Source organism: Podarcis raffonei, chromosome 14 (assembly GCF_027172205.1).
Source record: "Podarcis raffonei isolate rPodRaf1 chromosome 14, rPodRaf1.pri, whole genome shotgun sequence".
Lineage (NCBI taxonomy): Eukaryota > Metazoa > Chordata > Lepidosauria > Squamata > Lacertidae > Podarcis > Podarcis raffonei.
In genome coordinates, this window is record NC_070615.1 from 42,931,917 (window position 1) to 42,948,583 (window position 16,667).

The 16,667-nt window shown below is 42.6% G+C and overlaps 1 protein-coding gene across 1 annotated transcript; it reads right to left on the minus strand.

Annotated features, from left to right (window-relative positions):
- Nucleotides 1–1,251: 1,251 nt before the first annotated feature.
- PMS2 (PMS1 homolog 2, mismatch repair system component) lies at nt 1,252–16,497 on the minus strand. Its single transcript, XM_053364130.1, has 15 exons — nt 16,255–16,497; nt 15,749–15,888; nt 15,381–15,467; nt 13,908–14,010; nt 13,489–13,672; nt 12,494–12,661; nt 11,989–12,086; nt 11,049–11,148; nt 10,725–10,809; nt 9,789–9,941; nt 7,712–8,579; nt 6,994–7,161; nt 4,650–4,750; nt 2,568–2,737; nt 1,252–2,366 (listed from the first exon to the last, which is right to left on the minus strand). The coding sequence occupies exons 1-15, from the start codon at nt 16,272–16,274 to the stop codon at nt 2,223–2,225; spliced, it is 2,589 nt and encodes an 862-aa protein (XP_053220105.1). The 5' UTR covers nt 16,275–16,497; the 3' UTR covers nt 1,252–2,222.
- Nucleotides 16,498–16,667: the final 170 nt, after the last annotated feature.

Consider the following 16,667-nt stretch of genomic DNA (forward strand, 5'->3'; position numbering starts at 1 on the left):
CGTTCCGGAGGTCCATTCTTAACCTGAAACTGTTCTCATCCTGAAGCAAAGTTCTTAACCTGAAGCACTATTTCTGGGTTAGCAGAGTCTGTAACCTGAAGCATATGTAACCTGAAGCATATGTAACCTGAGGTACCACTGTATTCTGGAGATATTGGGATGGAAATTGTATCTTGCACTCTATGTTTATCACCTCTGCAACCCTGAAGTCCAGAAAATGTTGGCATCGTAAAGCATTTACCAAGGCCACAAGCTCCCTGAGTGGAAGCCATGGTGCCAAGTGTTAATGTGCAGAATAATACATTTGAGATTATATATAATTTCAATATCTGCTCCAGTAACTAGTACCTGAGAAAAAGCTGGAGACCTCTTTCAGTGGACCATTCTTTTTGAGGTGTGTGCGAAACTATAAACTTGTGAATTACACACTGCTGCTTTTCAGATAGCTGAAATTTGTACAAGTTGAAGATACATTATTTTCTTACCCCAGCACAAGTTAATCTCATAATGTTCTATTCATTCACATCGGCAAAGAATAGCATTTCCTGTCTTGCCTTACTTGCTTCATAAATTGAGATTTAGCTAGCTACCCTAGCCTCCGTTTGGCATTTCAATTAAGTTCAACCGTTCGCACATAGACTTTTTATTAAATTTATATCCCACCCCAAAGAAGCTAAAGGTGGCAAACACTCAGGCAATAAAACAATTAGAACAGGGGTCAGCAAACTTTTTTAGCAGGGGGCCGGTCCACTATCGCTCAGACCTTGTGGGGGCGCGGACTATTTTTTTTGGGGGGGGGATGAATTTCTATGCCCCACAAATAACCCAGAGATGCATTTTAAATAAAAGCACACATTCTACTCATGTAAAAACACCAGGCGGGCCCCACAAATAATCCAGAGATGCATTTTAAATAAAAGGGCACATTCTACTCATGTAGAAACACGCTGATTCCCAGACCATCCACAGGCCGGATTTAGAAGGCGATTGGGCTGGATCCGGCCCCTGGGCCTTAGTTTGCCTACCCATGAATTAGAACATCTAAAATTAACTCCCAACAAATGCAGACTCTGCTTGAAAGGCTTGCTGAAAGAGGGAGGTGACACTGAAAAGGCAGACAGCATCTAACATTTAACAGGAGGGAATTCCAAAGGGCAGGTGCCATAAGACAAAAGGCAAGATTTTCCCCAGGGTCAGATTCTGGTTGAAGTGTCTAGGTAAATGAAGATACTGAAGACACACCACAACAAATTCTTTAGGAAAATCATTTAATGAGAAAGCTGGAGAACGTTCATTTGTGTTTTTTTAAAAAAATATTTTAAATATATATCTGCTATAAAAACAAAAGGCCATCCATAGTAAGAACGTATGTACACAAATCCTTTCTATGTACAATTTATTTAATAAAAGGAAACTGTTTTTAGCAGTGAAGCTACACTAATATAAATGACCAGCAGATCATTCCGTAATAGATTAACCAACCAGGGCAGAGCTGCCCCAACCCAGTGGGCAGAAAATACAGTTTCTTGGGCTCTCAAGATTATTAGGCGTTGAACTACTCTGGATAACCACCAAGGGAAACACCACAAATTGCCTCCTACCGTCCCATAATTTTCAGACAATTGTCTGGTGCACAGGACAAAGTATCTCAGCCTGCTCCTTCGCTTTTTGTTCACCTACAGGGCAGGTGAAAAGGAACTGCCATGGGGGGGAAACCCTGAAGAGAGAAACCTAATTTCTTCCTGCCTCACACGTAGTTTGATGTAGACCAAAGGCAGCAACATAACTCAAACCAAGCCTTAATCCATAGAAACAGGTGCTGGCTTGATTTTCCAGCCTTTTTTGTTCTAAAAGGGTAGTAAAAGGTGTTGCAGGACTTAATGACAGTTCACCTGCGCAGGGATAAGGGGAGACACTGTGGATCTATGCCAGTGTTGTGATAAAACACTTACAGAGATCCAAGGATCATGGGGTTTGGGGCATGGTGGGAGTTGCAAGAGATGAGCAGCTATAGCCTCAGTTACACACACAGTTGCATCAGCATAGACATTTTGCCCATCTAGTAGTTTATTTCTTGAACAACATGGTAAGCTTGATCTTTTGTGCTGCAAAGGGAGAAAAAGACTTTCGTGATAAATCACAATCCTATAAAAGAGGTCTCAATAGCATCCGCCAATGGAATAAATGCTAAAAATGTCCTAACGAACGTGCATAAAGGTTCGTTATTCTTGTGAAATCAGATCTAGATTGGCTATATGCCTTATGGTAGGTCTTCCGTGTGGGCAATTCCAAGGGTGCTCAATCTCACCCATGTGGGTGACGAGTTTCTTCATCTCATTTGCATTAAGCGCTGTTCCAACCATCACCTGTAGATGAAAAATAAAATGTTAAAAGTCTCATAAGGGTTAGTACTACCATTATCTATTTTTGGTTGACATACTTTACTTCCTTAATCTTAAAAAAAGGAAGTTCCCTCCTATGTCCCATTATCCAGTAAGCAGCTTTGAGCGTTATTTTAATAGAAAAGCAAGAAATAAATATGAAATCTCCAACAGATTAATACTTACAGACTTTCTACATGCTCGAGAAGCGAACATCTGTCTTACTCTGGAAGGCCTGCACATCACTCCAGGGCAGTCGCTTAACATGAAGATTAACTCCTCTATATCTTGTGGACCAAAAGTCCAGTTTTTGCTTGTAGGTAAAGAGATGAGTTTAACTCTTTGGGTAGCAGGAGCTGAAAGGTTTTAAATGAATGATTTAATAGCCCTTTTATCACTGTAAGGATAGGAGGGGGAATTTTTACATTGTTTACACCACACTTTTCATGCTTACATTTTTAAAAAGCCAAAAGTAAATGAAAAATTCCCACTTGTAATCTAAAACCTGAAATTTAGATTTTTAAATCGTATGCTCTTAATGCAGCAAGAGCGTCTGATGTGGCTCTGCGAATGTAGACCTTCATCTCTGTGTGTGATTAAGCTGATGACTGATTGAATTTAAATCTGCCCTATACCCAGAGGTCTCAGGGTGGTTCACAGAACAAAATCAAAATATAAAACCACTATATATATATATATATATATATATATATATATACACACACACACACACACACACACACACATATATATATATATGATCAAAATAGAAACAACGACCCAATAACACACACACACACCCTGATTAAGGCAGCTGTTGGAAGATTGAGCGTGTCTCAAAAATAATTTTAAAATTTAATCATTTCTACTTTCGTGTTACGATTTCTAATTTTTAAAATGCAGAGCTGAAAAACGGATGCATGAAGAATTAAAGGCATTCCTAACACATGGGCCCTGCTGCAGTTAGGTGCAACTTTGGTCACGACACCAATACCGGACAAACAGGAAGCACAACTGTTTCACTTCCTCTCCTTTCTCCTCTCTCTCTCATGTCCAAAATAGAACCTTTCACACCCCAGGCCTCCAGAGATGAACGCTGCCCCACCTTCACAAGTCTGCATACCTCCCTGCCTCATAACACTAGAATTTGTGTTCTTACGCTCAGGTCCTGCTTATGGGCCTCCCATAGGCATCTGGTTGGCCACGGTGAAAACAAAATGGTGGACTCTGATGGGCCATTGGCCTGATCCAGCAGGCTCTTCTTATGTGAGTAGGAGGTAGAAACTGTTAATACTAAGAGATTTCTTACCAGCCATTCACCATGAGGTCCCAAGGTGGGTTACAATTTAAAAACCCAATATTAAAGTTCATTTTAAACATCAAAGCACTGATTCAGACACAGTAAAGAGAGATGTGAAAAACAGAAAGCACAAGGCAGAACATTTTCTGTTTTCTTTGCATGAATATCACAGTGGAGAGGTTGCACTCCGGACTACTGCTATAGCAACATGGGAGCTGCTTCTCTAGTCTTGCTTTATTCCATAGCAATATGAAAAGTCTATAACGCTCAGGTTGACAACTGCTCACTAATATGGAGACCACTACTGTGGGAAGGAACCATAGCCCTGGGCCCACCTACTTGGTTCCTTTGTCTATACTGCATAAACTCTGTGAGAAGAAAACCCCAAGGCATTGCTAAGAGAAAAGAATAATTTCTATTAGGATGTAAAGCTGATGAAATTTCCAGAAGTGTAGTGTAGCTTCCGGGCTTTTTTTCAGGGCAGGAGCAAGGACATTTGCCAGAGCACCATAACTCACAGACTATTCTTGCTCTGGCAAGTGAAAGCAAACAAGATTTTGAAGTTTCATTTACATTGGAGGAAGTCAGAAAAGGAAGAAAACAATGAAGCAGAGGCTAGATACGTCTTTCCTTTCCTTTGATGGGGTTCCTGACTTCATGGTAGCGGTGTAAGTGGTGACACTAGCTTTGCAAGATTGCTTACATTTCAGCCGGGTGAAAAAAGCTCAGTGTGTTCTACAAGTTGAACCAATGCAGTCCAAAGCAATCCCTACTTACTTGCCACATAGCTGGATGGAGATTACTCCCAAGGACCTATGCAAACGATTGTTGCATACTATACACTACTGCTGCTTTTCAGTGGGTATTGGTGTCGGAGAGAAAGAGAATAGCAACCACCACTTGGGCAAAGGAACTTGGGCAGATCTTTGTACCCTAGATATTAGCATCCCATTTAGGCGGAAACTCACCATCTTCATCAATAACAAAATCAAATCCATTTTTTCTGAAAATTTCCAGGTTTTCCATTAAAATGCTTTCGCTTACAGCAGTTAAGTTAAGATTCTGAGGCCTGAAATAATGGGAGACATTGAAAAAAGAATAGGGTGTGAAGTTAGTGTGACAAGTGTTTATCTTGATACATTCTGGCAAAAGTTAGGCCCCACCTGATACATTTAAAGCAGGCTCATGCCACTTGGGTACTGTAGTTTAAGGGTGCTAGGAATTGTGGGGAGACCCCTGTTCCCCACCAACCAATCCCAGACTTCCCTGAAGTGGGCTTGTTAAACCACTGGGAATTGTAGCTCTTAAACTAGTTTCCACAATTGTTTAGGGAAAGCCATGACTCTCCTTAAATGGTATACAGTGGTACCTCGGGTTAAGTACTTAATTCATTCCGGAGGTCCGTACTTAACCTGAAACTGTTCTTAACCTGAAGCACCACTTTAGCTAATGGGGCCTCCTGCTGCTGCCGCGCCGCCAGAGCACGATTTCTGTTCTCATCCTGAAGCAAAGTTCTTAACCCGAGGTACTATTTCTGGGTTAGCGGAGTCTGTAACGTGAAGCGTCTGTAACCTGAAGCATATGTAACCCGAGGTACCACTGTAGTCTGCTTTAAATGAATAAAGCAGATGGGATACAAAAGCTCCTCCAAAGATCAGATGGAGATATTTTAATATACATCCAATGAAATGCTTTTTACTACTATATTTTCCCCCTCTTCTTTTTTATGAAGTTCAAAGGGGAAAAGAGGTTTGAGTAAACCAAGCCTAACCTCAAATGTATCAAAAGACCACCCTCACATTAATCTTAGCATTCATAGGAACTTTGAATACAAGGACAGCTAAACTTCTTTTTAAAAAGTATTTAAAATGCTGTAAAACCCACCATAACCTGTGGCCAATTTTCAATTCTAACCCGGCTGCTAAGTACCTAAGGCAGGCAGCCCCAAACTCGACCCTCCAGATGTTTTGGGACTACAATTCCCGTCATCCCTGACCACTGGTCCTGTTAGCTAGGGATGATGGGAGTTGTAGTCCCTAAACATTTGGAGGGCCGAGTTTAGGGGTGCCTCACCTAAGGGGCTCAGGACACAGGTTCATGGGACATATTTGCATATGCTAATTTACAGATTACCCCTGAGAAATTAAGATGGAGGACTGCTGGTGCCTCAACTTGCAAAGTACTTGAAAGTGGACCCAGACACCCTATAAGCAAAGTAAAGCACAAACAGAGGCTTTAAAAAGTGAAGCGGGAGGAAAAAGAGCCCCAGGGACTCCCATAAAGAACCCTTTCATGAGCCCTAACATACACCCCCCCTTAAATCAGCTTGCATTCAAATTATTACCTTTGTTAGCTGTATCTCATTCCATCCAAAGTATGTGCTTCTTTAAACAGCCACAAGCTAAAAATATGTTTATCCAATCACTGCCATTCAGCTATTACAGTGGTACCTCGGGTTACATATGCTTCAGGTTACATACGCTTCAGGTTACAGACTCCATTAACCCAGACTCCATTAACCCAGAAACAGTACCTCGGGTTAAGAACTTTGCTTCAGGATGAGAACAGAAATCGTGCTCCAGTGGCGCGGTGGCAGCAGGAGGCCCCATTAGCTAAAGTGGTGCTTCAGGTTAAGAACAGTTTCAGGTTAAGAACAGACCTTTGGAACGAATTAAGTACTTAACCTGAGGTAACACTGTACTTAGTATTGTTGAATTCAAGCCAGTAAAGTCAGAGGAATTGGCCACCCTCCAGGTGCCCGGCTTGAATCCTTGTTGACCTCCCTGTCAGCGACTCCTGGCAAGACAAGGCAGGTCTTTATCGGCGATCCTTCCCAACGTAAAGAACACACCACTTCACCCCTCCCATTCCCAGGGAGGGGAGAGAGACAGACAGAAATGTATTTACATGCCTTTATTCCTGTCTTTCCAGCAGTACAGAGAATTGTGTCTGTACTCTCTCATCACCAACAGCAGAGAGAGAATAACTCCACCCATGTACTTCCAGTACAGGGTCATGTGACACTCTGAGCTAACATCCAGTGCTCAGTGCACAGAATAGACTGTCCCTTGTTCCCACGGTACAGTCCCATAACATCAACATCCTGTTTTGCATTCCAGCCACCTGGAGCTCGCTTCTGCATTGCTCCTTTTTCGTAACAAGTATTTCTACCCCACTCTTCTGCTCCCTGAACACCCAGAGCAACTCCCAAAGAAGCTCTACCATGCAATAAAAAAGCAATGAAACTGGTACCAAGGGTAGGGCCTTTGCTGACTGCACTGAGCAGCCAGCTACTCATCTTGGGACACTTACGTGATCAGCTTCTGCCCCTGCAGAACGGTGTGCTCTTGCAACATCTCAAAGTTGTACTTCTCATCTGAAGCATGTTGATCAATGATGAAGAGGTCCGAGTTCAGCTTGGCTATTATAAACCCTAAATTGAACTGGCCGATTATGTCCATTTTAGCAAACATCTCTTTCCTGTATATAGGGAAAGGGTGGGGAAAGCAGGTTAAAAATGTGTTTACATTTTAGGGCAGGGGAACTATCAGCCCTTTAAGTTACCTAAAAAGGTAAAGGACCCCTGACAATTAAGTCCAGTCATGAAGGACTCTGGGGTTGCGGCGCTCATCTTGCTTTACTGGCTGAGGGAGCCGGAGTTTGTCTGCAGTTTTTTGGGGGTCTTGTGGCCAGCTGCCTGAAAGACTAGCAACTCGCTCCAGAAAGTTACAGTGAGCATCACAGTGAGTTGTGAAAAGCTCTCTCTGTCACCTCATGGTCAAGGACAGATGTGTAAGCAGCATTGCCCAGCTGTCCCTCAAGCAGAGTATATGGGAGCCTGGGAAGAATTTTGCATGGGAACCTAAGATGGAAAGCTGTGTCTCACGGTGCAAAGCAAAGCAAAGTTTCACCTACTCTACAGTGAGGATTTCCTGGTCACTGCAAATATTCCAGATGTACCCTCCCAACTCCTTTCAAGTCAAACAGATACCATTGCTTTGCCAGTGGAGGAATTTAAAAGGTCAAATACCTTATTTCTTTCCTTAATTCGTCTTCTGCTGTTTTATTTTCTCCTGGGCTAATTTTTGCCCTGAATTTTCTGAATTTTAGCGCTGCTTCTTTCTTCTCCTGTTCCTGGCTTAGCTTCTGTACTCTGCCCATCAGTGTGCTCAGAGAAAACTCCAACGGTACGGTTTTCTTCTCCAGTTCTACAGGTACATCATACTGCGATAGGACTGAAGAATCCCGGTCATTCTCCATCTTTGACGGAGTGGCCACCTGAGAAAGAGGCTGGCTCATCTTAAAACGTTTCATTTTGGGGGGTGAACTGTCTGCCTGCTGGGATAATTGGCTCTCTTTGCTTTGGTTCAATTTGCATTCAGCTCCCCAGAAATCTCCCCTCGTCTCAAGACTGCCACTTTGAACTTCTCTGAAAATAGGGAAATCTTCAAGAGGTGAGCCAATTGCGTTTTCACAGCTGGAACAGCTACCATTTTCTGGCGTGCTTAAACCCACTTCCGATTCTGCTGAGGTGCTCCCACAACCAGAATCTCTATCTTCTGCCGATTTCTTGAGTTTTTTGCCCGAAAGCATGAATGTACTTGGATCCTCCTCTCTTCCACACTCCGCCTCTTTGCTGGAGCCAGTCTTCTTATTTGGAGAATCCAAAATGCTAAAAAATGCCGGAAGTTCTTTCTGCCCAGAGGAACTTTGTTGACGCCTGGCATTTTCAACACCATGAAAACGGGCCTTTTTTACCTGGTGGAGAGAAAATGATTCCCTAAGTTTGGCAAGAGTGATTGCTGTTTTTTCTTTTGCGCTCAGATTCTGAGAGGAAGAGCCACGTGAAGTTTCCAAGGCAGGGCTTTCTGCCTCTTCTTGAAGCACTGTGAAATTTCCTAAGAAAGGGTGAAGAGAGGAGAGTTTTAAATTGCAATTTAAAAATCAACCCACAGGAATAAATCAAGGCCCCAATAGAGAACTCCGAGGCTCCAGAGAAAGAACAACGAGAGCAGGGGTGGGGAAATGGATCTGGCTAGCCAGCTGAATCCTAGATCCCCCCCCCAACCACAGTGGATCACTCTGACAGTTGGATGGAGGCCCGCTCAATTGTCAATCATCTGGCTTCATGATGACATTGGGTGATGAAAATTTTCTTTGTAGTGCGGCAAGCTATGCTACAAAAGGAAATCCAAGTCAAGTGAGGCTTGAAGTCACCACTGATCAGCTGTGCAGTGGAGAACTTGGTCTTGCAGCAAATCCAGCAGGCTTGCAGTCACCATCAATTGACACTGATAACAATTGGGAGTGTACTTTAAGGCTCCAGATGTGCACCGCCCGCCACGTCTCTAGGTAAAGGTAAAGGGACCCCTGACCATTAGGTCCAGTCGTGGCCGACTCTGGGGTTGTGGCGCTCATCTCACTTTATTGGTCGAGGGAGCCGGCGTACAGCTTCCGGGTCATGTGGCCAGCATGACTAAGCCGCTTCTGGCGAACCAGAGCAGCGCACGGAAACGCTGTTTACCTTCCTGCCGGAGCAGTACCTATTTATCTACTTGCACTTTGACGTGCTTTCGAACTGCTAGGTTGGCAGGAGCAGGGACTGAGCAACGGGAGCTCACCCCGTCGCGGGGATTTGAACCGCCGACCTTCTGATCGGCAAGTCCTAGGCTCTGTGGTTTAACCCACAGCGCCACCCGCGTCCCATGCCGCCACTTCTCTACTTGGCCCATAACACATCAAGTTTGGAGCAAGAAATGTGATTCAGGGAAAACAGCTTAGCAGGCCAAATTGGGACCCAAGCTCCATTTCACGAACAGCAGGCAGAAATCCATTGATACCTGATGCCTTGTCTGTAACGCAAGGCACTGCAGGAAATCACATTAAAACTGTGCCTGAGTTTGTCTAACTAAACGAGGCCGCAATTCTAAGCGGAAATGATTGGCCCTGAGCCCCAGGGAATACAGCTGGGCTGACATTTGAGGAAATACGCACTGTGTGTAGCCGAACACAATCAGTTGAACCAGCCCGTTAACAATGCACTTTTAAAAAAACATAATTGTCCACTTAGAAAGGGAGTTGGTTTAAATGGCTGGTGTCATTCCTACCTTTAGTATCTGGCAATGTATGGTTGACGATGAGTTTGTTAACATCACTGCCAAACATTCCCAACATTGAAGTCTTTAGAGTCGCCAATAGAAGTTTCTCTTCCTGCAACATTATTTGCCTTTTGTCGGGTGTCACATTGATGTCAACACATTCTAAAAACAAAGACATAAAATGATATTGGCTTGGTTCACATGTAACATTTAGTCATGGTTTTCTTAAGCCAAGCCATGGCATGTTTAACAAACAAATTAACCGAAAGCTGTCCTACAGACAAAAAACAAATGAACTATGCCTTGTCCAAAACCTTCTAGCAAACTTTGCCTTGTGCCTTTGCAATTTGGTGAGCATCTGGGCGGACAAACAAAGCATGATTAAGGAAGGGTGTTAGGTGAATATGCACCTCCAAGCTCTAGTTAAAAGAAACTAAAGCTCATTAGTAAACAACAAACCATGGCTTCGTATTGTGGTTTGTTAGCAGTGAACAAGCCAATTCAGGCACTGCACCCAGGTTTAGAAGATTTCTTATCAACAGGGTAAATTTTAAGACTAATGCACTTCAGAGTGCAGAGATTGTGTATCAATTTACATCACAATCTGAAAAAAACAGCACACATTCGCTTGAAGTAGGGTTATCAGCTTTTGAACTAGACTTCTTGCTGCTTTTTATCAGCAGCGGGTAGTCAAGCAGCATATCATGGAAAGCTTCACTTGTTGATTTCTGCCTATCAAACCTCTATTAAAAGGAAAGAAGGAAACCAAGCTCTTTTTTAAAAAAATGGCCTGGTGGCAACCTGGCTTATGAGTATTGGAATTGAGATTTACTGCCAACCGAGTGACGAAGAATCAGGATGTTTATCCCAACTGCTAAACAACAACCACACACATAAACATACTTAATCTTTCAAGTTTTTCCTAGAGAAATGTGTGTGACTCACCGGAATTTGCACATATATTAAGAGCCACAAACGGATACTGGTGTCTGTTGTACATGTGGTATACTTCATTCACAACTTTGGAAACCTGTCCAGAAAAGAAGAAGGTGTTGCAGACATAATAATATAATTATAATAATTTATTATTTATACCCCGCCCATCTGGCTGGGCTTCCCCAGCCACTCTGGGCGGCTTCCAACCAAATATTAAACTACAGTAATGTTGTGCCACTTCCATGACACAGTGGATGGAAAGACAAACTACAGCTCAAAGGCTGTAAAAGCGAAGAACGGAGGCATTGTGTGTGTTGTGAGAGAGAGCCATACCTTGCCTGCATCACAGGGCCGCTGGTTGATAAAGAAGAACTGCCTGTCTGTGGTACTTCTCCCGACACCATGATCGCAACGGGAAACAAAGCCTGTGATACTGATCAAAGTAAATATGTCAAGGATATATTTCCAAAGAAGAAAAGCATAGAAGCTGTGCAATTTGACATACCTTTCTTTCTTTCTTTAAGACTAAAGCTGAGGTTTGTGGGGTTGCCGAGCTACCACAGACTCACACACCAACAAATCTGTCACCACTTCTCAACGGACTTTCATCCTGGGAAAGGGCAACGTCCAGCAAACTTCTCACTCACTGCTAAACGAGTGAGGAAGCTAAGCACTTATGCCAGGTACCCTGGCTTTTTTAAAAAAATAAAAGATGAGCTTTTAATTCCTGGGTCCTTCTTCAAAAGTTCTCTAACTTTGTCACAGCAGGTCTACCCATATCCAGAAAATAACTATCCACACATCCTTAAATATAAAAGATTAATGGATTACAATATTCCTTTTTTATTATTCAGCTGCCCTTGAACTGTGGGGAATGACCATTCCAAGCTGAATATCTTGACATGCCCGACATAGCTTTGTACACCTGTCAGAGTACCCAGAACTTCGACCAGGAAGCTTGTGGGACTCATTTCACTTAAGCCTAATTTAGTATATCTTTGCCCTAAACGCTTAAAATGAGAACGCAATAATTTTCATGCAGTCTCCTCAATTGGTTCCAGGTGGCAAGGAAGACTAATAGACATGACTGACACACCTTAAAATTGTAGAGCTGAATGGTTAAGGCCGTGATCCTAAACATATCTACTCAGAGGTCCCACTGAATTCAGTAGGCATTACCCTCGTGTAAGGAGGGAATTAGGATTTGCAGCCTAAGCCAATTAAACATAGAGAAGCTGCATAGACTGTGAGGCACGTACAATCTTCTACTTACGTATAAAAATTGTCTGGCATATCAGAAACATTCAGGCCATATTCTTCACAGACAGCATCACTAGGGGGTAGCTGAACGAAAGGAACCAAGCTCTGCACCTGGAAATAAGTGGTAGTTGATGGAACTCACTTCTCCTTCCCAGCCACTGCCCAAAAACCAGAGGTTCATATACCAGTGCAGGGCTGCTTGGAAACTGTAAACAGCCCCATGCTTCCCTTAAACCTCTGGTTTGTGGAGGTTTAAGGAGCAATGCAGGGCTGCTGACAAAGGGCTTTCAAACAGCTCCATGCTGCTCTTTGAAGGCCCAACATCCTGGGCTTCAAAGCACAGCACCACCCAATGTCACTAGGACAACTTCCTTTCCATTGTTAATTGTACAAAGCATTAACTGTGCAGGAGTAGAAGTACCTGTTGCATTAGTTCACTGTAGTAGCAGTAGCAGCAGCAGCAACCGTACGACTAGTAGTTGTAACAATACGGATGTTAATAATAATAACAGTAATACCTGCTTTTGTCCAAATATTGCTCCAATATTTTCTTTTAAGTTTGAGCTCCCACTGGTGCACACCACAGCTTGCTTCTTCCCTTGGCCAACCTGATTGGTGCAGTTAATACGGACTCCTGTTGAAATGATACAGTATGCTTGTAACACGTGAACCATTTTTGCATACTCCTGGCAAAAACAAAGAGATAGTGATGATTTTCTAGTGACTATGTAATGAAGCATGCTTACATAGACTATGTGTGATTACTGCCATTTCCCTCCCACTTCAAAACACCTTTTAATTCATGGCTTATTATCCTACCTCATCGTATAGAATATAACAACACAATCATGAGGGCTGGTGAATAGAACTGGTTAAAAGACTAAGCTGAGAGCCACAAAGCCTCCCACTTAAACCTGCATCTGTCATGAGCTTGCAAGATAGCTTGTCTAAAGCTATCATATTCTCAATCTCTGGCCTACAACTACAACAATGAAGACCTACCTTAAAGGGTTGTTTTAGGGATTACCACACTATAAGCACATGTGAAGTACACTGAACACTAAGGCACTATATAAACTAAAAATAGTTACTACTATTGCCATTACCAGGCAAAGCCTCTTCTCTTTACCCAGGCTTTTGGCCTCTTTTAGTGTGGTGGCATCTGTAAGTCCTGCCTTTTATCTGAATGGCTGTGTTTTTAGTTTTTTATTGGAGGTTCTTAATTGGTTTTAACGTAAGTTGCTTTGGGTCACTCTGAGAAAAACAACTAACAAGTGTAATAATAAAAATAATAATGATCAACATTATTTTTTTCTGCATCTACTAGGCATATTTGTGAAGGAAGGCAGGTGTTTGCTCAGAACTAGTTTCTGGTTTATTTTTGGATCCTTCCCATCTGACTTTACCATCTGGTAAAGGAACACCTTTATTCACTCCCTCCAATGGCCCTTGCCTTCATTAGGATCTCTTACATTCATTCTTAAAAACAATGTTACTAGTAAGCTGCTCCTACCTTCTTAATGTTGCGCTGAAATTCTTTATGTCGTACCGGCAAGGTATAAAATAACTGCTGCACACTGACAGTCGTCCCCTGTTGTCGTGGGCAGGGAGTCCTCAGAGTGATTTTCCCACTGTGGTCAAATACCAAGCGTGTGCCAACCTTTGCAGATTTGTGACAAGTAATGATGGAAACTTCACTGGAGGAAAAGAACAAATAAATGCTACAGGGGAACAAAAGCTTCCAGGAGTTAAAAAAACAAAACCCACCCTGCATTTAATGCCAACCATTTTCAAATTGTAAAAACTTGCTTCTTTTAAACTTGGGCTCCCATTCTGCTCAAAGATTCTTACGGGAATGGGAAAGGCCTGTGGTATAAGATGCACCAAGTGCTCTGGCCAGAGCTCTGCACTAAAAGCAGAAAAGAATCCTACCTCAATGCACACAGGGAACTCAGAGCTTCACCTCGAAAGCCAAACGTTTCAACACGTGTAAGGTCAGAAAAGTCTTGTATCTTAGAAGTATAGTGTTTCAGAGCTGGAAAAATAAATGGTAAGATAAAACAAGAAGACATTCAGATGTCTTTTGTATAATATTACCTAGCATAAAATAATTAAAACAATTGATTCAAGGCTTTCTTGCTTTATATCCGTGATGTGGTTTGGCGTATGTTTAATTATTGGTTTGCAAATAACACAGTGGTGCAGTAAGTTCCATAAGACCATAAAGTCCAGAGTTTAAAACATTTGCAGGGAACTTGAACTACAACCCCCAACACCTCTAGCCATTGACTATGCTTGCTGGGGCTGATGGGAGTTGTAGTTCAACAACATCTGTAGGGCCAAAGATATGCCACACCTGGTTTGAGATTACCTAATTTTAGACTGGAATTAATGGACTTGTGTGCCCTGCCTCTTCTTTAAAAATGGCAACATGCATTATTTCAAAATGTGTACTTGAGGACCCGCCTGCTTTTTCTTCTGAGTGGACCTTGGACTTCTGCCCAAAAATATTCCCTGATGACCCTGCCAATTCTCAAGCCACTCAGAAATCAAGTCTGCTTCTTCCCAGTCAACCAATGTCCCACTCAGCAACACTGGTGAGGAGCCCAGATTTCTCTCATCACCCAGAGTGGCAGTGTCAAAAGACAAAGTTGCCTTTACTCAAAAACCTAGTCAAGGAAGCTATTATAACTGCAACAGTAGGGCTCATTCCGTTTGCATCTTAAGAGTTAATTCTGCTGTCAGTCAGTTGAGCAAGTGGAGGTGGAGGCAGCATGTGCCTTGATTGGCTGTGAGTTCTGGGGGAGTTTTTCTTCCATATATCTGGTTTAACGTTTCTGTACTGAGTACAAGGCCTGAATAAAGAAAGACAAAACCTCTCAATTTCTTCCTCTGAACATTACATACACTATTTTTGTTCATTTTTGTTCAGTAAAGTGCTATCAAGATTTCTTTTCTTGCTAGACTCTTAAGTGACTTTGCTAGCAAAAGCAATGAGGAGGGACAGGAAGTAGTGGAGACAATTTCCTTTCTGCTACTTCCCCCCAATCCAACTGCTACCCCACAATTCACATAAAAGATACACTCCACTGAACTCTCTGTTCTGTTGAGGTCAAATCTAATCATCTGTGGCTCTCAACTCACTTGCTACATTATATAGAAGACTTGAAAAGTCATTAAACAAATATTTCTAAGGATGACAAAAGTACTGCTGCTAAAGTAAATGGTTTTTAAAATGCAGCTTTGCTGTGTATGTGGTATGACCTGGCTGTATGTTTTTTGCATTTCGCCATCAGCATGAAACTGGAAAGTAAAATTGGTTCTGAGATTATATTAATAGCTTCTCTTAACCAAACTGATTTCACAGATTTGCATATAGAAAACGAGGCATGAAACAAAGCTTACTCAAGCCTGCGAAGTTCTCTTCTTCTACACCACAACCGTTATCAGAAACTTCAATAAGGTCTGCTCCATAATCTTTAAGTTTCACTTCTACGAATTATAAAGAATATTTGTCACATAACAATTACAAAGCATCACCACATTTTGCTACATATAGGTTTACAGCAGTGAAGGGATTTCTAGACATTGTCCTTTTAAGGTTCAAAATGTATGTCAGGGCACTCTTAGTCGAACATGGTTTTTTATTATGGTACTTCTGTTCTCTTTTCCATTTGTAAAAGCTGCCAGTTTGCAGACATGCACGTGCAAACACCAACATAAGCAACATGCTAATAAGATTGCTAAACACGCTCACTTGACAGTAAACTTACCGACGCTAGTAGCACCAGCATCGATGCTATTTTCCACCAGTTCTTTCACCGCAGTACACAGATTCAGCACCACCTGTCCTGAACAAATGCGATGGACAGATTTCTGGTCTATTGGTTTGATAGCTTTAGAAGGCTGGTCCCTAAAAAAAAACACACAAAAAAAAACACAGAATTGGCTTTCGAGCCCAAAAATTGGTTGAAATAATCCGAACGGCCGGATTTGAGACTCGTAAGTCAGATCATTATTAACCTTGAAATGAAGAGTCTCACGCTCGACTGGCTAAACTAATCCCGCAGGTTTTTATAGATTGCAATCGCTTTGCTAACGGTTGGCCAATTACTTTATACAATTTGTGCTGCATTTGTACTGCTCTATTATTATATTTTACTCACGTTGTTGCTATTTATTGTTTGCATGCCGCTTCGGGAGTCATGTGAATGAAAAGCGACATAGAAAAGCAACCACAGCCAGTGCAAAACAAGCTGCAACCTTGTCGCGCGCTTACCTAGAAAGAGCCAGCTCCATGGCGTTGCTTCGGGGCTGCTGTTTTTCTCGTTCTTCCTCGGCGGCGCTGAAGTTATTTTTTGTCAAATGTCCAAAATGCAATATGAAAACGACGCCACCCCGTTCATCATAGGGGGATGAATCAAGAGCAAGCACGAAGGTCTAAGCAGCGCCTCACTCAGAACGTCCCTCTCGGAAGAGGCAACCCAAAGCAGCTCACTTCGCGCTGGGCCTGAACAAACTACAGCTCCCAGAATTCTCTTCGACCGTACTGCGCAGGCGCAGCCTGCGGTTCCCTCGTTAGCGCCGCGCTTGCATCAGATTCTACTCTCCTCAGGCGACGAAGCCAACGGCAGAAAAGAAGCGCCGCCTTTTCCCGCCAGCGGGAGCCAATAAGACCTTCGAGGTGTCACC